We start from the raw sequence: 24177 nt of genomic DNA, 5'->3' as shown, positions 1-24177 counted from the left end.
CCAGAAACTGGGCTCATGGCTGGCGAGCGCACGGCGGTGGCAGGAATCTCTCCTGCCTCCGCAGCAGCGCTAAGGATGTCTGACTGCCAGCGGGCCTAAGCCGTCATTTGGACATCCCCTGAGGGCTCCCAGACTGCGAAAGGGCGCCGGCCAGGCTGAGGGACCCCCCCACACTCTAGTAATAAATAAAATGGGAAAACTTTAATCTCATAAATTAGCATCTTTATATTTGCCTTGCTTTAAATGCAAAATATTTGTATTTCAGAAAGGAAAAAAACTGAGCTTTTCTTATTTTTCCTCCTTAAATGGTTTATTTTTTATTTTAATCACTTAAATGCATCTTTACAACCTTAGGAAATAAAGTTGCATGTAATAAACCCATTTAATTATTTTTTGCGTAATTAACATACAAGTGAGCACTATTTTCCTTTTTTTAAAAATATTTTTTATAATATAGCTGTAAACAAAACTGAAAACAGTTGGGTGTTAATTTTAGTGTTGATTTTTTTCATAAATAATATTTGTATCTTTAGTATTGTATTAGAATAAAACCCTAAAGAGTGATATTGGTTTCTTTGTTATTGTTTTTAATCTTATCATGATTAGTAAGACAGTCATTTGTTTTCTAGATTGATGACATTGTAAAAGCTGTTGGTAACTGCAGCTACAACCAACTAGTGGAGAAGATCATCTCTTGTAAGCAGTCAGACAATAGTGAGCTGGTTAGTGAAGGTGGGTGAGTGCTGCTATTACCTGACTTATTCTTGGCAAAATGAATTGTCTGATAATTTAAGATCTTTCAAATGTCTTAAAACAGAAGTGTTGCCACTTTTATAGGAATTAAGTAATTTTTCATAAAGGTGCCAGTGGAAGGTTTTTCCTAGAAACCTTTTCACTTGACTTGTACAATGAGGCCTGGATTTTAATAAAGGTCTTTAGAATCTCTAGTTAGCTTTTTTAAATCCTCACTGGAGGATATTTTTCCATTGATTTCTTAGAGAGAGGACAAGACAAGAGAGAAATATCGATGTGAGAGAAACACATCGATTGGTCGCTTCCTGCCCAGGCCATGGAGGATCCTGCAACTAAGGTACATGCCTGTGACTGGAATCAAACCCGGGACCCTTTGGTCTGCAAGCTGATGCTCTATCCACTGAGCCAAACCGACTAGGGCTCTCTTGTTAGCTTTGATATGGTAAATTATCAGGGGTAACTGATAATTGCTTTTTAAAAAAATTATTATTATTTGGGAGTACTACATGAACTTTATAATTCATTCTGGACACTTCAGTTGACTGAGAAGAGTATCATGGTACTCAGTGTTCATTTTAGTAGGGCTCTGCCTTATGTTCAGTATAACATAGTATAGTAAAGCTCCACTCTTTTTTTTAATATATTTTTTATTGATTTCAGAGAGGAAGGGAGAGGGAGAGAGAGATAGAAGCATCCATGATGAGAGAGAATCAATCGGCTGCCGCCTCCTACATGCCCCCCACTGGGAATCGAGCCCGAAACCCAGGCATGTGCCCTTAATTGGAATCGAACCCGGGACCTTTTATTCCGAAGGCCGGTGCTCTATCCACTGAGCCAAACCAGCTAGGGCTAAAGCTCCATTTTTAATCAAAGTATACCTTTGATCATTCAGTTATCCTAATCCTTAACTAATTAAAATTGCTAAATTCATCGCCATAGAAGCAATTTCATATTTTTCAGCTGTGTTTCAGTCAGTGAAGGAAAGGAGAAGAATGCTGTCAGGAGCCATAGTATTTGGATATACCTTCCCCACCACCCACTTCACTTTTTCATAAATATGTTCAAATACTGAGGTTGCTATTCTCTGTTTGTAGGGTAAATAAAAGGAAGAGAAATCATAAGTAGGGAGTGAGCTTCATTTTTCTTAGACACACAATTCTTTTACATGTGGTATACATTATATATTATTATAATATATATTACTATTATCATTTTAAAAAAAATAAAAACTAAGTTACTACAAGAGTATATGAGAACATGTAAAAGAAGACACGTACATGAATCCCATATTATATTGATTAATCAGAACCCAACTAATTTTATTACTCCATTATCCAAGTTTAGCAAGAGGCAAGTAGCAAGAAAACACACAGTATTTTAATTGAGGCTTATCTTAGTCTTCTACTTGCCTTAAACACATAAATAAATATACAAGGATATTAATCATTGTTCTGTATAACAGCTCTTTCACTACAACCTAAGGCAGCAAAGTTTAAATTTTAGAGGGGAGAGAAGCAATAAAACATTTGTTAAAAATATTTTCTCTAGCTCTAGCTGGTTTGGTTCAGTGGGTAGAGCGTTGGCCTGTGGACTGAAAGGTCCCGGGTTCAATTCTGGTCAAGGGCACATACCTCGGTTGCAGGTTCCTCCCTGGCCCAGGCCCGTGCAGGAGGCAACCAGTCGATGTGTTTCTCTCACATCTATATTTCTCTGTCTTTCCCTCTCTCTTCCACTCTCTCTAAAATTCAATGGAAAAATATCCTCGGGTGAGGATTAAAAAAAAAAAGAAAGACACAGAAGACAGATCGATAGCCCTAACCATTTGGCTCAGTGGATAGAGCATTGGCCTGTAGACTGAAGGGTCCCAGGTTCGATTCCGGTCAAGGGCATGTACCTTGGTTGCGGGCACATCCCCAGTTGGGGATGTGCAGGAGGCACAATCAATGATTCTCTCTTATCATTGATGTTTTTATCTCTCTCTCCCTCTGCCTTTCTGTAAAAAAAAAATCAAAATATATTTTTTAAAAAAAGAAAACAGATTGATAAATGACATTAAAACATTTTAAAAAAAACAAATATTTTCTCTCACTAGAACTTACCCAAGCTCTATACACAACAAATGCACAACAACAACAAAAGCCCCAGTACCTTTTTCACTTCTCCTTTTTCTCAACCTGATGTTGCTATTATTATTATTATTATTATTATTAATTCTCTGACATTGATTTCCCAGGATAATGAAAACCAATAGCTAACTTATATTGTATTGATAACTTAAGAAGAAATCTTGTTAACAACAAGGAAGGAATTATCTTCTTTAATGGTATAGAATTTTTGGGTAATATATACCAGAATTGATTAAATTATTGACATATACATTTTGTAGTGACGAAATTGTGCATATCAGATTCCCGTATCAAGCAATAATTATATATAGAATTCACTATCATTAAAAAGCTAAACTAGGTTTTTTTTTATAAGAAACTACAAGTGTGTAGTCTACTTGAAATAATTGTTTAACTCCAATGGTTACTTGTATAAGACACTAAGAAATCTATACTAATAAGAGTAATATGCTAATTAGGGCAAACATCCATCCAGACAAAGCCACAGTGGCTGTGAGGCCTGGGGCTCACAGCAGCCTTGAGCCCTGGTGGCTGCGAGGCCCGGGGCTCATAGCAGCCATGGGCTTAGGCAGCCATGGGCTCAGTTAGCTGTGAGGAGAAACATCTCCTGTGTGCTCAGGCAGCTGCGAGGCCCAGGGCTCAGGCCTTACAGCCGCCGCGGCTGGCAGTGGCAGCAGCAGCAGGGTGAATGGGACGGTGCTTTCCCCTGATCAGCCTGGTCTCCTCCCACAGAGGGAGGCCAGACTGCAGCTTAGGCCCGCTGCAGTCTTTCGTGCATTGGGCCTCTAGTCATATATAAAAGAAGAGGCCACAATGGACATTTTTACTTATAATGTAGCAGTTAGCTTCCCTCCGTCATTTTCTTCATCATATTTTCTTGAGTATAGTTTTCAACTGAAGTAGTAGTTTGCTCTCTTTTCTATTTAGCCTACAACTGTAATTTTCCTTTTGAATCAATAAAATATCCAAAAGGTGATTATATTTTAGATATAATGCCTGAACATACACAAAAAATTATTTTTCTGACATTAGTGTTTGAAAATATCTCTTAGTTTCAGAAATTCAACACTAAATTAGTTTATCAAAATGATTTTCCTTTATTACTAAAGAGCTATTAGAGAAGATGAAAGTACTGAGTGCCTTAAAGGATGTGAAATTAAAAAGAGGGACACTAAAATTAGGCAAAAAGGAACAAAAAGAGGTAATAAGGTAAAAGGAAACTTGGCTTATTTAAAAACAGTATGATCACATAAATCTTACAAGTCATCATTTATAACATCAACCTAACACTTTTATAAACAGCATTTATTGTACAGAGGAAGAGAAATATTTACAGCCGTTCGTGTTCATTAATACATCTGTTCTTTCCTGCAGTCCTGAGAAGGAGGAATGTGTCTGGCACAAAAATAAATTCTGGACTTACAAATTAGAAAAACAACAGTTTTAAAAAACATTTTTACTTTTCTAGTAGAAATATAAAACCTGTGGTTTAGGAGGAAGAAAGCAAACAAAATTAAAAGTCCAGTCAATTGTAGAGGTGGCTTTAACACCAAAGTTTTGTTTCTTAAACCAATTTGTCAACAGCAGTAAGAGTTTAAAATCTAAATCTAAAATCAAAGTAGACTGTCAGCACAGTGCAGCCATTACAGTAAGACAGGCGCATGTGCAGGCTGCAATCCACACAGACCCAGGCTACCCTCAACACCACCACTTAAATGTACCAGAATTGATGAGTTTTTAAAACTAGAGGTTGGGAGGGCAAAACAGCCATTACGTTGTCTTCCTGAAGTCCTTGAGGATAGAGTAGATGTTTTCAAAGGCTTCATAAACTTCTGCTCTGACTTTAGCACCTGTTAATACAACTTTTCCCAAAACAAAAATAAGGAGAACAATTCTGGGTTTGATCATCCTGTAGATTAAACCAGGAAATAACTCTGGCTCATAACTACTGAACTGTTGGTGGGTCAGCATGAGGCCTTCTAACCTTGTGGGGAACTTCACATTGCAACTCCACACCATGTTCTGTATCTTGAAGTCCAAAAACTTGGCTGGGAAACCCAACTCTGTACAACTCTGGCATACTTTCTTCCTGCTAGTCTGGACCGGTCTTCATTCCTGGCACCGGTGCCCACCATCTTCCCAGAATTGAAGATCAGGGCTGTGGTCCGGGGCTCCCTTATTCTCATGATCACAGTAGCAAACCGCTTGGAATTATATGCAGTATTTCAGGCACGAAGTGCAATGGTTTTTAGGTCAGGTTTACAACCAAGATTCACTGTGGATACAGTATTTTGCAGCTGTGGCATGATCTCCGAGCTCTCAGAGGGCTGTGTGGTGGGGGTTAGGGGTGAAGGGTACAGGGTCGTGGTGCCCGACATGGCTGCAGTCGTTAGAGTCTGTGAGTGGAAGAGCTGAATGTCTGTCCTGAGGCTCCTGATTCACCTGCTAGGCCTTTGCTGCTGCTGCCCTTGCTGCTCCTCCAGAATGGACAGACTGTTGGTGTTCTGAATGGGCTGTGGAGTCAGCCCTGTGCCATACGGCATCATTGGGCTAAAGCTAGGGATTCCAGGAGTCATGTGCCCTGAGGGGAGGCCAGGACTTGAGTGTAGGGTGGCACGCTATTGTTCTGATCCATGGCGACCTTTGCATTGGAGCTGCCTTGGCAGCCAGTCTTCCCCAGAGCATCCCCAGCGGAACTTCTAAGCAACTTCCTCAGCTCCCAGGGTTATCTTCAGACCAACAAAGTGAGGCTGCTCTGGAGTCACTGCGAATAGCAGCACCCACACTAGAAGGCCTAGTCACATGGCCAGCGGCCCAGGCACGCACCATGGCAACCCTTCCCAACCCCTCTCAGGAAAATAATTTCTAATTTAAATTTATTTTCAGTGATATTATCTTATTGTTACCATTATATTAATTTTCACCCTACTTTATTATCATTAATAACAAAATTGAAATTTAATCTAAATATTGCAAATAAACTATTTGTCATTTGAAGCAATGCAGATAAATAAACTGCTATGTAATGCTTAGAATTGTTTGCCAAAATTTGTTTAATTAGTTATGAAAAGTTGAAACTAGATTAGGTTTTTTAATATTCCACTAAAATCACAGGAGTGTCACTGTTTAAGAGTTGGTAGAAGAATTAGGAAACATTGCTCTCTGTATGTCCAAATTACCCTGCTTTATGGTTTGGGAAGAAATACAATTCAGTTTGCATTTATAATAATAAGCACTAAATTATTTATTATTATTATTCGTATTAGTATTATTTTGAAAGAGAAGGGGAGAGAGAGAGAGAGAACCATTGATGTGAGAGAGAAATACCGATTGGTTGCCTCCACATGCACCCTGACTGGGATCAAATCTGCAACCGGGTATGTGTGCTTTTGGTGCATGGGACGATGCCCAATTAACTGAGCCACACCAGCCAGGACATAAGCACTAAATGTTTAAACTTAATACCAACAATTCTCCTGGGTTTCAGTCTTTCCCATAAGTAATTTTGTCCTTGATAAAGTCATTCTCTCTGAGCCTCTGTCCTGTTCTATAGAAAGAAATCAAGAAAGACCTTTCTAGTGTTGAATTTTTCAGAGAGAATGTGCTGTATTTCCATTGAATTTTTGTGTCTTCTTGAAGGATTTGTAGATGCATACTGGGTGAGTGAGTTGTGGGAGGCCCATTTAGAAACATCTTTCTGAAGGAAGGGTTTGGTAATGCGTCAGTGGTACCTCTCAGCACAGGCATCTACTTATTTTTAAAATGCTATATAATATTAAGTGCTTTAGTATATAACACACCCATTCTACTCAGTAATTTAGTACTTAGCAAAGTAATAATAATAATTGAGGGAGGTGACTATTTCTAAATGTATAAACCTCAGAAGTTGCAAATGTGCTATAAATTTCCTTTGGCTGTGGCCTTCTATATAACAATTTTGCATTTCCCCGCCTGCCTTACACAATTCTTTGGAATAGTGTGATATATGGATAACATTTTACAACCACTTTGCAGCTTGACTTGGTGTGGCTTGATAATAAGGGTGAGGGATGGAGAGTTAGTGGAATAAACCTATACTCTCCAGCTGCCTTGGCCCTTCCAAGTTTATTTTCAATTTCTTGTTGAGGTGTCAGTTTATTAACACCCTGTATTTGCACCTCTCTACTCACTTAGGAAACTTTATTTAGAGCAGCGGTCGCCAACCAGTGGTCCGTGAGATCCGAAAGGTTGGCGACCGCTGTTTTAGAGCACTCTCTTCCTCCTTATTGTTTCTGAGACTTTTCTTCTTCAGAAAGGGAACAAAAGGAAGAAGAGAAAGATCAGAAGAAGAGAAATACAGGCTTTTAAAATATATATACAGTTGCTTTTCATTATTCCCAGTAGTTACGTTCTGTAACAGCGAATTTCAATCTTTTTCATCTCATGGCACATATAAACTAATTGCTAAAATTCTGTGGCACGCCAAAAAAATATTTTTTGCCAATCTGATATAATTTTCATTCATTCATACTGGACGGCTATTGTGTTGGCTGTTATCATTTTTTTACTTGACAATCTAAGGGAAAAAAGGTCAGTGCCCCTGATTAAATAGTCAGGTATTGCATGTTTTTGTTTTGTTTTGTTTTTGTTAATCCTCACCTGAGGATATTTTTTCCATTGCCCTTTTTCTTTTTTTTTTCAAGAGTGGAAGGGAGGGAGGAAGGAGGGGAGAGATAGAGAAAGACAGAGAGAGAAAGAGAAACATCGATGTGAGAGAGACACACATGCCTCCAGCATGTGCCCCGACCGGGGGCAACCCAGGTACATGCCCTTGACTGGCAATCAAGCCAGCGACTCTTGCACAGGCCGACACTCTAACTGCTGAGCGACACTGGCCAGGGCAGGTATTGCATGTTTTAAAAATTCTTGAGCACACCAGTTGAAAATCGCTGTTCTATAAAGTTGCTATGAACACTGAATTAGTGAATACTAAACCAGTGCTCCTACGGGAAACACAAGATTAGGTTCCTGTGAGCCTTTAGTCACAAGCTTTTCATCAACTGATAAATATATAACCTTGTTTTATGTGCATTTCTGTTTAGAGACATCTTATTCAATATACTATATGGTTGATTCAGTAACATTAAATGCATGGCAAACAGCACTATAACTCACCTGGACAAAGCTATAAAAATTTGTTTATTCTCCATAGGCACATCACAGACTTTGTGCACTTAGGAGCACCAGTTAACACTCCAGCGTCACGCTTGGGGGCCATTTTACACAGTAAAAATCACTCCACCAAAAGCACAAAAATGTGAAGAATGTGGCACTCCATAGACTGTGAAAAGGACACTTGTTCACAGTATGAGAGCTGAAACAAGGCCTAGTGTTGCCTTGTTTGATCTCAGTGGGGAATGTGCATGTTTGGTGACTCAATTTTTTATTTATTTTTATTTTTTTTGGTGACTCAATTTTTTGCAGCTTTGCACATATCCAGGAATGACCCTGAAAGTGCACAGCAAGTATTGATTTTGGAGTTAATAAATTTTAGCTAGTAGGCAAATTTGGTCATTAGCAAGGCTCAACTATACATGTCTTTTAAATTAAATCGCAGAAAACTTGTATATTTCATTATGTTTTGAAAACAAAAGATCACTTCTATTTCTGAACTTGATATAGATGGATGGATGGATAGATAGATAGATAGATAGATAGATAGATAGATAGATAGATAGATATAGAGTGGCATATGTTGGAGGAGATTAGGATAAAATGGCATCAGTTATCCACTGTTTTCTCTTCATTTTTATGCCTACTTTTAGTTTTAAGGCAAGAATTGAGCAGTTTGTAAATTTCAAATTATCTGGGACCTTTATTAAAATCTTAAGCAACTCAATTTGTTAAGACTACTTTTAATTTTGAAAAACCTATTATTGGGGAAGGAGCTGTTGACATACATATTTTACTCCTATTCACTTTTTTAAAAATATTTTTTTTATTGATTTCAGAGAGAGGGATAGAAACATCAATGATAAAAGAGAGTCATTGATTGGCTGCCTCCTGCACGCCTCACACTGGGGATCGAGCCTGCAACCCGGGCATGTGCCCTGACCGGGAATCGAACCGTGACCTCCTGGTTCATAGGTCAATGCTCAACCACTGAGCCTCGCTGGCCAGGCTCCTATGCACTTTTTAAATTGCTAACTCTTGCCTTTTTGTTTTAGTGAGTTTTAGTTTTACTGTATCTATGTGTTTTGTTGCAAGGTGCCTGAAATCCTTTTTGGAAGTAGGTAAAGTATATATAAATACATTAATTAATAAAAAGAATTTCATGTGACTGTTTTCTTTAGGATGGGGATGTCTATAGACACATCTTCTAAAATAAAAAGGTAGAATCTCCAATTTGGGGCCATCATGTTATCGTAGGAGAAGTTTTATTCTGACTGGCCTTTCTTCATACTTTAACACAATGTAAATAGAAAAACTTTTTTAATTTTGAAATTATTCTTCCATCTAATATTGTGCATTGGTTCCATAGGCTTTGTAGCTGAGCAGTTTCTAAATAACACAGCCACTCAACTGACATACCATGGATTATGTGAACTAACTTCAACAGTTCAGGAAGGAGAACTTTGTGTGTTCTTTCGGAATAATCATTTTAGCACCATGACCAAATACAAGGTATGATATAGAAATAACTGTTTGTTAATTGAAATTAAAGGAACTTGATTTAGAAATGTCTTATCTACTTCAAAATAAAAAAATTTAGCATAATATTCCTTAACCATCAAATTATGAAGGTAATTATTAAATACTTTTTTAGAATAGAATGGATTAGCTCAGTGATGGCGGACCTATGACATGCGTGTCAGAGGTGACACGCGAACTCATTTTTTTTGGTTGATTTTTCTTTGTTAAATGGCATTTAAATATATAAAATAAATATCAAAAATATAAATCTTTGTTTTACCATGGTTGCAAATATCAAAAAATTTCTATATGTGACATGGCACCAGAGTTAAGTTAGGGTTTTTCAAAATGCTGACACGCCGAGCTCAAAAGGTTCGTCATCACTGGATTAGCTATTTAATTGTTACTTCAGAGGCATCTGAGGCATTGCTTCAAGTGGAAATGTTGGGAAAATGGTTCAAGACTGGAATAATTTTTGTGTACAAATAGTAATTTTGGCATAGGAGGAGATTTACAAGAAAAATATGGCATGAGACTAAAAGAGAGGGCCTTGGACAGATTTGAGGAGTGCCAACATTTAAGGATTAGCTAGAGGAGTATGAACTAGCAAAGGAGACTGAGAAAGAAAAAAATAAAAGGAAAATCTAAAGAATATAGCATCATGTAAGCCAAAAGGAAGATAGTGTATCAAGAAGAATGGAGATCTCAGTTATTAAATGGTGGTGAGAGAATACTGGAGAAGAGCCCATTAACGATATGGATTTCATTGGTATCTTAGAGAATGGTGGCAGCAGGAAAAACTCAATTTGAATTGGTTAATAAATGCTTGGGATGTCAGAAACTAGAAACAGATTAAGCACCTATTTGAAACAGTTCGGGAGCGGGCAGAGACATAATGGCTCATAGCTGTATTGGAATCCAGGGGGTGTTTTTTATTTTTTAATATGAGAGACTTAATCATGTTTAAATATAGACGGACTCAATAGAGAAAGGATAAGGATTTAGGAGAGGGGTATTTGATGTTGGGAGGCTCCTAAGAGAGTGCAAAAGGATAGGAATGTTCACAGGTGAAGGAGATTGACCCTTGTTTTAAAAAAGACCTCTTCACCCCTAGCTGGTTTGACTCGGTAGATAGAGCGTCAGCCTGCACACTGGAGGGTCCCGCGTTCGATTCCAGTCAAGGACACGTGCTCAGGTTTCGGGCTCAATCCCCAGTGTGGGGCATGCAGGAGGCAGCCAATCAGTGATTCTCTCTCATCATTGATGTTTCTATCTATATCTCCCTCTCCCTTCCTCTCTGAAATCAATTAAAAAAAAAAAAAGACCTCTTCATTGTAAAGGAGAGAAAAAATAGACTATGAGTATAGCTACAGGGAGATTTACAGATTTGGTGGCAGGAAGTAGAGGAAATTACTGTGAATGCTTTTGTTTGTTATGTGGAAGGCAAGATCATTTACTGAGACTGAGTGGGACGGTTTGGTTTCATAGAAGGAAAGTTTGAAGTAGTCTTTATAGCATGTGGGAGAAAGCTGTAAGGAGAGAAATTAAGAAGAATCACCAGACATTGTTGGGAATGGTAATTATTACTTGTGTAATTTTTTTGCAGGAGTATCTGTCAGAATACATTCATGGAGAAGGTGGCTAGTTTGTTATTCTAGATTTGGGACTTTGTAAGTGGGTGCAACAAAGAGTAGAAGAGCAAAGAAATTCAGGGACATGATGGTATTATGAACATGCTGATATTGTTCAAACTTATAAATATTGTATAGAGCAAATAAAATACTATCCTTCATTAAGGTGATCTTATTTATATAGAAGGGATAAGTGGGAACAACTATCCTGGTGGCCAGTCACTCGGGGAAATGCCATTGTTTACTGTATTGACAGCCAAGCTGAAATAGTAACACTGTTTTTTTGTTTGTTTTTTTTAATTTTGTTTTATTGCTTAAAGTATTACAAAGAGTATTACATATGTCTCCTAGGAACACTGTTTTTTGAGTTTTGTTTTGTTTTTATGAAAAATTGCAAACTTACGGAAAAATAACAAGACTAATTTAATGTGTGCCTGTTATACTCATCTTTTTAAACAATTTTGACATGATACTATTTTCATCTTTTTGCTTATATTTCAATATACATATTTAAACAAGAACATTTCCATTCAGATAAATCACAGTACCATTGTTTCATCTAACAAAATTAACTATAATTTTTAATATAATCTAATACCCAGTCCATATTCAGATTTCCCATTTGTCCCCATGTAGTTTTATGGTCGATTTGTTCAAACCAGGCTCTCATCAAGGACCATGCATACATTTGGTGAATTAACTCCATTTTAATATGATGTAAATCTTGTGTTTTCCAGGGGTCTTATGGGCCTTTGTGCTATTTATTTATGCCCCCATTATAATCCTCTCCATCCTATTTCCTACATTCCTATTGGACCTGGGGTGGGGCGGGAACCTGGTGGAAGGGGGAGTGGGGGGAGGAGAGGGACATCTGTAATACTCTCAACAATACAGTTTAAAAAAAAAAAAAGAACTATAATTGCAATCCTAACAGTCTTTAAATAAGACACTGCTTTACTTCTGGCAGAGTACCCAGTGAGTACATTGCTTAGAAGAGTCAGAGACACTTTTCCCTCCTCATTGATCTAGCAACTAATTAACTGGATTTACAATAAAATCTACACTTCTTTGGCTGTTGCTGTAGAACTAGAAGCCCTAACGGAACATTTAATAAAACTTAGGAAGGGGTTCCTCCAAAATGGTATCAAGCCCTAGCCAGTTTGGCTCAGTGGATAGAGTGTCGGCCTGCGGACTGAGAGGGGCCTGGTTCAATTCCGATCAAGGGCACATGCCCGGGTTACAGGTTCAATCCCCAGTGTGGAGAGTGCAGGAGGCAGCCTATCAGTTATTCTCTCTCCTCATTGATGTTTCTATCTCTCTCTCCCTATCTCTTCCTCTCTGAAATCAATAAAAATATATTTTAAAAAATAAAAACAAAATGGTATCCATTTGCTTACTAAGGAAATATGATGGAAAATTGTTCCCTTGTTTTGTTAAACCTATTAAACATTAAAACCATTATTCTCTACTACTGATTCCTGGGTTGTTTGAGTTTTTGTAGTTGTTTATGAACTTGAGGGCCGGGGAATCTGTGATCTAATAATGATACAAGTAAGAAAAAAAGCAGAAAGCTGCTTTTTCAAATAAGGTAAGGCTACATTTAATACTGCATTAGATCTTCATAATGTCTTTTAACATTGCACTTTTGAAGATTTTAGGGTCATTTTATGCATTCATATTTAATGATCACTTTACTTCCTGTCTTTCTGATGAACTATAAACATAGTTCATCCCACAGAATTCAGATATACTTTCAACAATAAAATAAATTTAATATCCAGATAGAATATTTTTTAATCCTCACCTGAGGGCATGCTTAGAGAGAGGAAAGGAGAGAAAAATATTGATGTGAGAGAGAAACATCATTTGGCTGTCTTCTGCACGTGCCCCAACCAAAGATCGAACCCACAACCCAGGCATGTGCCCTGACTGGGAATTGCACTGGCCACCTTTCGGTGCATGAGAGGATGCCCAACCGGCTGAGAGCTACTCTGGCCTAGCTGGATAGAATTCTTTCTACTACTGATAAATGGTGTCTGTAACTAGGGGCCTATAATAATAAATTGACAATCAGTCATAAATATCTACAAACTTATTATTTTATTAGTGGAGCTTATTTGTATTAGAATTTGCGAAAAGCATCTTTATGCTTTCTGGTACCCATATCATATCATATCATATATGCCCTGACTGGGAATCGAACCAGCAACCTCTTGGTGCATGGGATAACACTTAACCAACTGAGCCACACCAGCGGGGCTCCATAGACTTTTCATTAGGCCTTTTGCCATTACAGAGTCACAATGGATGTGTTGATCAAATTGACCCCCGCCCCCCGGTGTAATATCTACCAATCAATCTCACATTTTCTAACTGTCTAACACAGTATGACCTCCTATGGTTTTAGTTGCACAGCTTCTCATGACATTTTCTCTGACCACAGATACTAATTGACTTCCTGTTGAAAAGTCCTCTGATCATTCCTAGTTTTGTGGTTTACTATTCCTAAACTCTGGGCAAGTACCTCTGCTGTTTCCTCTATTACTAGCAAAGTAATCAAGTCCAGCTCTTGTTAGTTATTAGTTGTAATAGCACTCTCCTTAATCCTTGATTAAACTATTCATCCCTCATCTGTCCATTGGCAGCAAATACACACATCTCCAATTTCTGCTACCACTTGTTACCTTGCTCCATGTACTTCCACTTAATCTTATACAATTGAATTGGACAGATCATCATGGCAAAACCACACTGAGTATGTTCTACTATGAAGATGTGTGCTTTTTATCAGCATAACTAGATTAGTATCTGAAAGCAGCAGGAGGAGACCCTACTAAGAGAACAGATGTTCTCAGGGCTGTTCCTCTGGTTCTAGATGGTGAGGTGACTTTTTATACAGGCAGGAAACTTGACAGTATAAAAGTGAGTTTTAAATAAATTACCTTTTTCCTAGAAACATTCTGTTTTGCTTCTCATATGATCATGACTAATTATTCTATCTCCAAGATCTATTTATCCTGTTTTGTTTTATGATCCTCCTCCACTTCTCCAGTACTTTCTGCTTGCTCTCAAGTAAGATAGACTACTGATTCCTTGGCCCTCGATTGCAGATCACCTAGTTTCTAGGTCTTTGGTATATAGAATGACATGTCTCCCTCTTGATCATTCTTTTATGAAGTATCAACTTTATGTCCACGTCATAATTGTTCCTTCTACCTGTTGGCTTCAAATTACTGACATCTCTCTGGAGTATATTCAAAACCAGGGTTTTTGAGGTTGGCTTTTGTTTGTTTGCTTTAACTTTCCATTTAGAGATTAGAAGTGAAGATTAGTTTAGGAGAAGATACAATTGTAGATAAGTACTAAAGCCATGTTAAAGAAATAAATTTGCCCATTCTCTTTCTTCTTTGACTAAGACTATAGTGGGAATTTTGTTTTCCACAGAAGACTACATTTAAATAAATATTTATTTAATTTAGTTATTTTTAAAAGGTGGTTGATGCATCAAAAATTGTTACTTTCGCCCAAGTGGTGTGGCTCAGTGGTTGAGCATCAACCTATGAACCAGGAGATCAGGGTTCGATTTCTTGTCAGGGCACATGCCCAGGTTTCGGGCTCGATCCCCAGTGTGGGACTTACAGGAGGCAGCCAACCAATGATTCTCTCTCATCATTGATGTTTCTATCTCTCTCTCCCTTTCCCTTCCTCTCTGAAATCCATAAAAATACATACTTTTAAAAAAATGGTCACGTTTTTTATTTTTATTTTTTTATGGGGACAGTGGATACAGAAATGTGGAAAAAGAATAAGGAAAGTAGCCCTAACCGGTTTGGCTCAGTGGATAGAGCATCAGCCTGCAGACTGAAAGGTCCCAGGTTCGAGTCCGGTCAAGGGCATGTACCTTGGTTGCGGGCACATCCCCAGTGGGAGGTGTGCAGGAGGCAGCTGATGGAAGTTTCTCTCTCATCGATGTTTCTAACTCTCTGTCCCTCTCCCTTCCTCTCTGTAAAAAATCAATAAAATATATTTTTTTTAAAAAATAAGGAAAGTAATAAATTCCACAGTACAGGCCAAGAGATTTATCTTTTTCTTTCAAATAGGAGACAGGAGAAGGAGATAGATACAGAAACTGAGATAAATTTAGGTGATATTTATGAATATAATACTTTATATTTATTAAGCACCATGTGTCTTGCATTGTGCTAACCACTTTATATTCATTATCTTATTTAATTTGCACAACTCCCCTATGAGATGTGAATATTATTACTCTCTTATTACTTTACAGCTGAAAGAATAGGCTTACAGGCCCTAAGTTACTTGCCCAAGACCACTCAGCTTGTAAGCAGCCCCAACCTGACTTCAAGCCCACATTTTCAACAGCTTTGCCTCTCTGGGTAGATGTATTTGTGGATGAGATTTATGTTTGTTAAGTAGGAGTAATATTCATCTTTCAGTTTATAATATCTTAAAAATTTTCTGATCTTAATGTCTCTATATCACTTTATGAGAAAAGAAAACTAAAGTTCAAAGGTATTAAGTAATTTCAGTCCAAACTAGTTAACCAAAACTATTCAGGCAGTGCTTTTCTCCATATTTTAATGGCTGGAATTACTTAATTTTTTATTACATTTGCCAAGTTTTATTTTATCAATTTATAATTTGTGATGATATTCTCACTATGTTATTCATACTCTGTATACAACTAATTTATGATGATATTACCAGTTTTCTTTTGTTATCCAATTGCCTATTTTATAAAATGATAAAAATTATTTAATGTCATTTCTTTATCATTTTTATAAAATTTATACATTAATAAATAATTTAAGAATTTAATACATGCTTTCTCTATTATTTTTTATGAAATTAGTATTTTAGAGACTGGTGAATGAGATTAGAAGGAAGATTCAAAGCTTAGAAAAGAAAGCTTTGACTAGATAATGCAGCAAAAGTGATTGTGGGTATAAAGGCAAAAAGTATTCTTGATGGTAATTTAACTGTAGACTCTCGGGAAAAATGGGCCTAAACTGTTCAGTACGATACTAATACATACTTTGCTATTCTACACTGCAATTTATATAAAGGAACTGTTGAGTAATAATCAGCATTGTTGACAGTGGACCAGTTACAGACCTTTTCGATAAATGTCAAGATCTAAAAGAGGAAGAAATTGAGGCTGATGGTCCTTGAGAAGACAGGTCAGTTATACCAGGAATGGGATACCCTTTTAGATAAAAGTGTATAAATATTCATATGCGCTGGATGATAACAGCTTTAAGGGAAACCCTCCTAGAAATTACCTACCCTAAAGTGTCATTTGGGAAAAAAATTATTGATAAGATTATGGTTCTTCCCCTAGCACACAGCCAATCATTATATGATCTACATAAACTAAATTATAAAGCCTAAATATTGTATAATATAATGGTTTGTTGAAATGTATTGTGATAAGTGTAAACAGAAAGATCAGATCTATTCAGTAGAAAATTGGCTGGAAAGAACTTTATTTTTTCTCTTAAATTATCCTAGGACAAGGTAGACCCTAACTGGGTATTAAAAATAGGTTAGATAATGATGACCATGGCTTTGGCTCTCAAGGAGCTTGAAATGTATTCAGAGGGATGAGTAAGTAAGCAGGCAACTACAATTCATTGTATAAAGTGGAAAGAGCAGGTTTCTATGGAATCATGTAAAAGGGGCACCTAATACCAGATTAAGGTAGGATCATTACTTTCTATGATATGAATCCTCAAGCACTTAGCATAGTGCTGAGCATATGATGGGCATTTAAATATTTGGTGAATTGAAACATATCTGATTTTTTTTTTAAAGTATAAATCTGGAGTTAATTTTTGCTTAAAACAATGTCTTTAAACTTTATATCAAAATGTTTTTCTTTATAAATACTTTCCATATTATTATAGTAATTTCAATCACTATCGCTATCTACAGCTAACTCTAGAATGTAAACTGCTAGTAGACAACAGGAAAGAGTTTGTGCTTTAGGAAGAGCTATGTCCCACAGTGCTGGACATATAATAAATGTTTAAAAATAATTACTTAGTTTTTAAAGCTTCAGAATTAATTCAGTAATTTCTCTACCCACACCACCAACCTCTTTAAAGGAATTTCTTATTCTTAACTTATTAAGATTAATTGTGATGATAAGAGAGAATATGCAAAGTATGGTCAGCTGCCTAAACTGTTCCCCATTGATCAGCTGCCTCCTGCATACCCCCTCCTGGGGATGTGCCCTGACTGATAATTGAACCATGACTTCCTGGTTCATAAGTGACGCTCAACCACTGAGCCAAACCAGCCAGGCAGGGGCAACATTTTTAAGTTTTCTCTAATGCCTTATATACTTCTTCTAGAAAGAATTTCAGATGAATTCCAAAAACATTTAGAACAATAGTAGCATCACTGAAATAAGTTAATATTCCCAAGCAGAAGCACTTTTTTTTTTAAAAATTAATTTCAGAGAGGAAGGGAGAGGGGAGAGAGAGAGAGAAACATCAATGATGAGAGAGAATCATTGATCGGCTGCCTCTTGCACGTCCCCTACTGGGGATTGAGCTCGAATCCTGAGCATGTGCCACTGACTGGAATCGAACCTGGGACCTTTCAGTCCTCAGGCTGACGCTCTATCTAATAAGCCAAACCAGCTAGGGCCCAAGCAGAAGCACTTAGATAACTTTTGTTTTTATATTTAAGCTCTGGTAATAAACACTGTATTAACCAGTAGGAACTTTCAACAGGTAAATGAAAGTGATATCTTTGGCAAATCTGAAGAAAAATGGCTTACAATCCTTATGTGTATACTAGGGACACTTACACATGATTGGAATCAGAACTAATACATATGAAAAATTAAAGATCAATGCTAAATTCTTTGGTAGTGACTATTAATATGAGTTCATTGATTGATTCAATAAAGTTGATTGATTCAATTTTATGAGTACACTACACTAAGGGCCAGAGATATAAAGATTAAAACATATAGTCTGGGGAATAAAGCAGAAAAACACAATTATTGTATAGTGTGATTCAGTGCTACAATAGAAACAGGTACAAAGTACTGTTGGTACAGAGAAAGGAAAAATTGATATGGATTGGATTAGCCGTATTGGCTTATGACTATAGGCAGAGTGATATCATTTTATTATGACTGTGTCTTATTTATTACCTGATGTATTTTTAGGAACTTGTATAGTATTTTTCTATTTTGTGAAATGAGATTGTAACCTCCCCCCGCCCCCAAAGGCTATTTATAAGTCATTTACTTGTTGAACATGCCAGGAGCTCCTCAAATTATAGTATAATTTTTCATTATACTATAGTGTACCTATTATAAACTATATTCAAAGCCAGCTAGATTTAATTCAGTGAGCAAATAATATATCTACTTGGTCTACTATTTATTATGTTATACAGATCTAACTAGTAGGAGTAATTAATATGCTTTATGCATACAGATTATAAGATTTCTCTTAAATATTAATTAGTTTTGCCTGGCCGGTGTGGCTCAGTTGAGAATCCTCCCATAACCAAAAGGTCACCGGTTTGATTTCGGGTCAGGGCACACACCTGGCTTGTGAGCACAATCCCCAGTAGGGGGCGTGCAGGAGGCAGCCCATTGATGTTTCTCTCCCTTATCGATGTTTGTCTCTCTTCCAATCTCTCTAAAATCAATAGAAACATATTAAAAATAAGTATTAACTAGTTTTTACCAATTTATCAGTCTTTTTTTCTTTTGTTATTTCTTATTAAGGGTCTACTGTATTTGCTGGTAACAGATCAGGGGTTTCTTACTGAAGAAAAAATTGTTTGGGAAAGCCTTCATAATGTTGATGGTGATGGAAATTTCTGTGACTCAGATTTTCATCTGCGGCCTCCTTCAGATCCTGAAACTGTATACAGAGGACAACAAGATCAGATCGATCAGGTAAATTTGTTTATTTCTTCATATTATTTAAAATGTTCATTCCTTTCAAATACAAATTTAGTTATCCAAAACTTTTGAACAAAGATTTATTCATTAATATACTTATGTAATTTTTCTGACACTTCCTAAATAGATAGGTCGTCATTCTATATGCATATTAATTGTACACTTTGGTTCAGAAGGCCAGATCATAGAGAACTGTGATGGTTATGGTAAAGAGTTTGAATTTTATTTCATTGTGGTAGGGAAGATATGCCAGGTATATCACATGGAAGTGACATGAACTACTTCACCTTTTTAAAAGGTTGTGAGGTGGAGAATACAGAGGAAGGACACAGGTATAAGTAGAGACTAGTAGTCCAAGCAAGAGATGATAGAGATGAAGAGATGAGTACATGGTTGAGATAATTTTGGCTAATTAGAAAACATATAAAAGAGGGAGTCTTGAAGATAGCATGCACTGGATAAAGTGTAGGTGAGTAGAAAGAGTAGATTAGTGAGTAGAATTCCCATTTAGAACTGAGACAGATAAGATTTTTTAAAAATTGATTTAAGAGAGAAGGGAAGAGAGAGGGATAGAGAGATAGAAACATCGATGAGAGAGAAACATTGATCAGCTGCCTCCTGCATACCCCCTCCTGGGGATGTGCCCTGACTGATAATTGAACCATGACTTCCTGGTTCATAGGTGATGCTCAACCACTGAGCCAAACCAGCCAGGCAGGGGCAACATTTTTAAGTTTTCTCTAATGCCTTATATACTTCTTCTAGAAAGAATTTCAGATGAATTCCAAAAACATTTAGAACAATAGTAGCATCACTGAAATAAGTTAATATTCCCAAGCAGAAGCACTTTTTTTTTTTTTTTAATTAATTTCAGAGAGGAAGGGAGAGGGGAGAGAGAGATAGAAACATCAATGATGAGAGAGAATCATTGATTGGCTGCCTCCTGCACGTCCCCTACTGGGGATTGAACTCACATCCTGGGCATATGCCTTTGACTGGAATCGAACCTGGGACCCTTCAGTCCTCAGGCTGACGCTCTATCTAATAAGCCAAACCAGCTAGGGCCCAAGCAGAAGCACTTAGATAACTTTTGTTTTTATATTTAAGCTCTGGTATGTTTTTAAAAAGCCATCCTTAGTTTTATAGTTATAACCTCTATATTTACACTCATTAGTTCTTGGGTAATGTCTCATAGCTAAAGATGGTTATAATTTCATTTCTTAGGACTATCTTATGGCATTATCTCTACAACAAGAACAGCAGAGCCAAGAGATCAATTGGGAACAAGCACCGGAAGGAATCAGTGATTTGGAACTCGCAAAGAAACTCCAAGAAGAAGAGGATAGACGGGCTTCCCAATATTACCAGGAACAGGAACAAGCAGCAGTTGCTGCTGCTTCTACTTCTGCTTCTACCCAGGCTCAGGTGAAAACTGTTCTCATTCTTAAACACAATGATCACTTTAACAATAAAGAAATTTGTGCTGAGATAAACATTTTTAAATTATATATTGACTCTTTAATTATGTAAGCATTTTAGCGCCCATTAGGTTTTATAACATTATCCTATTTTTGTGGTTATCTTACTATTTTTCTCATTTACTGAAGTTATTTTTCATAAGGTTCTGATGACAAGAGTTTTCAGATTTATTTTTTAAAGTTATTAATAGCTGCACAGAATATAAACCAATTTAAACAGTCTTTTCTGTCAATCAGAGGGCAGTGTGAGCTACTACGGGAAGAATGTAGGCTCCAGAGTCAGGTAGATGTGGATTTGCATTTCCTGTAACACCTTGGACAAAGTCATCTGCCTCTTAGCCTCATTTTCCCTGTCTGTAAAATAGGAGATAGTACTTAGCTCTTAGGTTTGTGGTTGAGAACAACTAAACCCAGTGTCTGGCATGTACTAAGTATCCAACCAAGATTAGCACTTTCCCACTTTTTACTCTTCCCAGTTGAATGTTTTATGCACTGTAAATGTGACTGTTAAGTCGGTTTCTATATGTTAAATCTCATTGCATTAAATGGGGGGGAAAAATCCCCCTTTTTATGTTTAACTGTACCGTGCCAAAACTGTAAGAAAGGGAGATGTCCTTTAAGAGCTGATGAAGATATAAATATAGAGGTCTCCATTAAAATAAGTATAACATATCTATTTCTAGCTCAAATATTGACTACCCCAAGCTTAAAAGTTAAAACCTACATTTATGATTAGCTTTTCATTAAAAATTTTCTCGCCCTAGCCAGTTTAACTCAGTGGATAGAGCGTCGGCCTGCAGAACAAAGGGTTCCAGGTGTGATTCTGGTCAAGGGCACGTACCTTGGTTGCAGGCTCCTCCCCAGCCCAGGCCCTGGGGCTCATACAGGAGGCAACCAATCGATGTTTCTCTCTGTCTTTCCCTATCTCTTCCCCTAAAAAATCAATGGAAAAAATATCCTTGGGTGAGGATTTTAAAAAAATTTTCTTTTTCTCTTATTTCACTGAATACACTTATTTCACACACTCAGTTTTCAATATTTTTTTTCCTTTGAAAATCTGTTTATTATGGTAGTTAATGGGGGCTTAGAGAACTATTGTAGTTTACCAAATGGTATCACTTTCATTAACATTCTCTAAACTTTAACATAAATATTTCTTGAATTTGAGACTTCAGGCAACATAATCTTACTTGACGTCATTTATTGTTTGAAATTTCTCTTTACTTAGAATAATTTATATATCTATCCAGAATTGTAGAGGCAACTACCAGATACCATGTAACATAACAAGGCTATATGCCAATAGCTTCTTTTTTCATTAATGAGTTCTTTCACTCTTGCGGTTTTTCTTTCTAGATAACTATGATTAAGCATAGTTAAGAAAAGTTGAGGTAATTTCTTCTTGTTTGTTTTTTCTAAAGCAAAGCCAACCAGCACAAGCCTCTCCGTCAAGTGGAAGACAATCTGGAAATAGTGAACGTAAACGAAAGGAACCTCGAGAAAAAGATAAAGAAAAAGAAAAGGAAAAAAATAGCTGTGTTATTTTGTAACAAGTGTTGGATTCTATTGAAACCATCTATATGTCTTGAGAAACAAAACCACAGGAGGAAAGGAAGAAAAACCGATAAATACCGTCTGTGCCTGATTTCCCAATGGATTTTGTTCATGTTTTTCAGGGGAAAGGTTGTTACTTAACTTATAATCAGACTTTTCAAGTCACACAGTACACTATTTATGAGCTGGAGTTTCGTGTTACAAGTTGGAAATGCTGTGCGTTGTCATTCATGAAAAATACTGCACTTGTAGCCAAATAAGCAAATCACAGCAAATTTTGTGTCATAGTGACATTCATAACTCATATCAGTTAGTAAGCTATTTTATCTTCTGTTCTAACAATGAATGGAGGTAATTGATTTTGTCTGATTCCTTCCTGAAAACTAAATATTAGCACAATAGTTTCTGAAATTAATTTTTCAATATTAAATTATGATCTAATCCACAAGAAACCAGGGGTTTAATATAGGGATTTAAAAGGAAAAAAAAAAAGACAAAAAAAATAACAGGAATAAATAATCCTTAATTGTATATTGGACTAGTTCAGCCCTAAAACAGCTTTACATTTCTTTAGGAATGTACATTTTAGATATTATCATAAGAACTGATCATGGAGCTCGAATTTAATTAGATAGAAAAAATAAAGACTTGTATTTTTTTTTCCAGTAGCAAAAAATTACATAATACTAATACTAATATCCTATCAAAATCAGATATTATGACTTTGTAGTGTTGTGAAATTTTGAGGAATTTTGAAATCTTTAATATAGGTAACTTGGACCACAGCTACTATTTACTGGCCGTGTAATAAGTGAGAGTAAGAAGGAAACCACAGTGGATGCTGGGCTTTGTAAATATGAGGATGTAGAAAAGCAAGTAGTTCAGTGTCTACCTTTTTCTAGAATTACCTTGAACCTTAAAATTTAAATCATGTTTATTTGCTAGAAAATTAAGTATACTTTATTAAAACCAACAAAAAAGCACATTTCTGAAGGGAAGTTAGAGTATAATCTCTGAGTCTAGTAAAAAGCAGTAGTAGAAATCTGTTGGAGGAATTTATATAAAAACAATCAGATTTTTTTAACTTATGAGAACCAAATAAACCTATAACGTCTTATAGTGTTTGTAGGATTCAGAAAGAATATTTATTGAACTTTATCATGAGGCAACACATGTATTTCTGTATTTCTAGATATAGTTTGGAAAACTATCCTTAATAGTCACTTTTATATGCTTTGTATTTAAAAGTTTGTTTTAGTCATTTTTGAAATGACTATTGCTGCTGCAAGTAGTTACGTGATTTACATGCTAAGCCTCAGTAAGTTTGTGTAAGAGCATCAGTCTAACCTGAGCATCCACTTGGAGAACGTTTTTTGTGGTCTGGGTGACAATAGACTACAAAAAAGAAAAAAAAGAAAAAGTGGTCTAGATTGCTTAAGCTATGTCCTTACCATTCTCCATGATCCAAGAGGATTAGTCTACATGTAAAAAGTAAAGTCTTATTTATGGAAGGAATTATTCTAAGGGAAAAATCCAGGGTCAAGCTCTATCTTTTATGTCTTGTGTACTACATGTCTGTTTATGTTATACCAATTTGTTATTCCTTCAAATTTCCTATGCTAGCATGATAATCATCAGAGAACCTGTTTGGGGTATAAAACATTAACATAAAATATTTGATGAGTCTCTTGATAATAACCCAGAATATGCATACATTGGTAAAGTAACCAAATGTACTGCAGAATTCTGTTGGCTCAAACAAATTGACCTTAGTCCAGGTTTACTCTTTTTTTTTTTAAATATATTTTTATTGATTTCAGAGAGAAAGGGGGGGGGATAGAAAGATCAATGATGAGAGAGAATCATTGATCGGCCGCCTCCTGCACACCCCCCTACTGGGGATTGAGCCCACAACCCGGGCATGTGCCCTTGACTCGGGACCGAACTTGGGGCCCTTCAGTGCACAGGCCAATGCTCCATTCACTGAGCCAAACCATAGGGCCAGGTTT

The 24177-nt window shown here is 36.6% G+C and overlaps 1 protein-coding gene and 1 pseudogene across 1 annotated transcript in view; one reads left to right on the top strand and one right to left on the bottom strand.

Moving 5' to 3' along the window:
* The window catches only part of FAM63B (family with sequence similarity 63, member B), a gene marked incomplete at its 5' end in the record, with an annotated part of 58309 nt that extends 34348 nt beyond the window's left edge, over positions 1–23961 (top strand). The window contains 5 exons of the mRNA XM_014530865.1: positions 630–732; positions 9400–9542; positions 18957–19130; positions 20361–20561; positions 22036–23961. Of these exons, the coding sequence (XP_014386351.1) occupies positions 630–732; positions 9400–9542; positions 18957–19130; positions 20361–20561; positions 22036–22164 (750 nt within the window). The remainder of the gene's footprint in view (positions 1–629; positions 733–9399; positions 9543–18956; positions 19131–20360; positions 20562–22035) is intronic.
* LOC102259575 lies at positions 4639–5871 on the bottom strand (annotated as a pseudogene).
* Positions 23962–24177: the final 216 nt, after the last annotated feature.

Source organism: Myotis brandtii, unplaced genomic scaffold (assembly GCF_000412655.1).
Source record: "Myotis brandtii unplaced genomic scaffold, ASM41265v1 scaffold781, whole genome shotgun sequence".
In the NCBI taxonomy this organism is placed as follows: Eukaryota; Metazoa; Chordata; class Mammalia; order Chiroptera; family Vespertilionidae; genus Myotis; species Myotis brandtii.
This window is presented reverse-complemented; position numbering and strand designations above follow the sequence as displayed.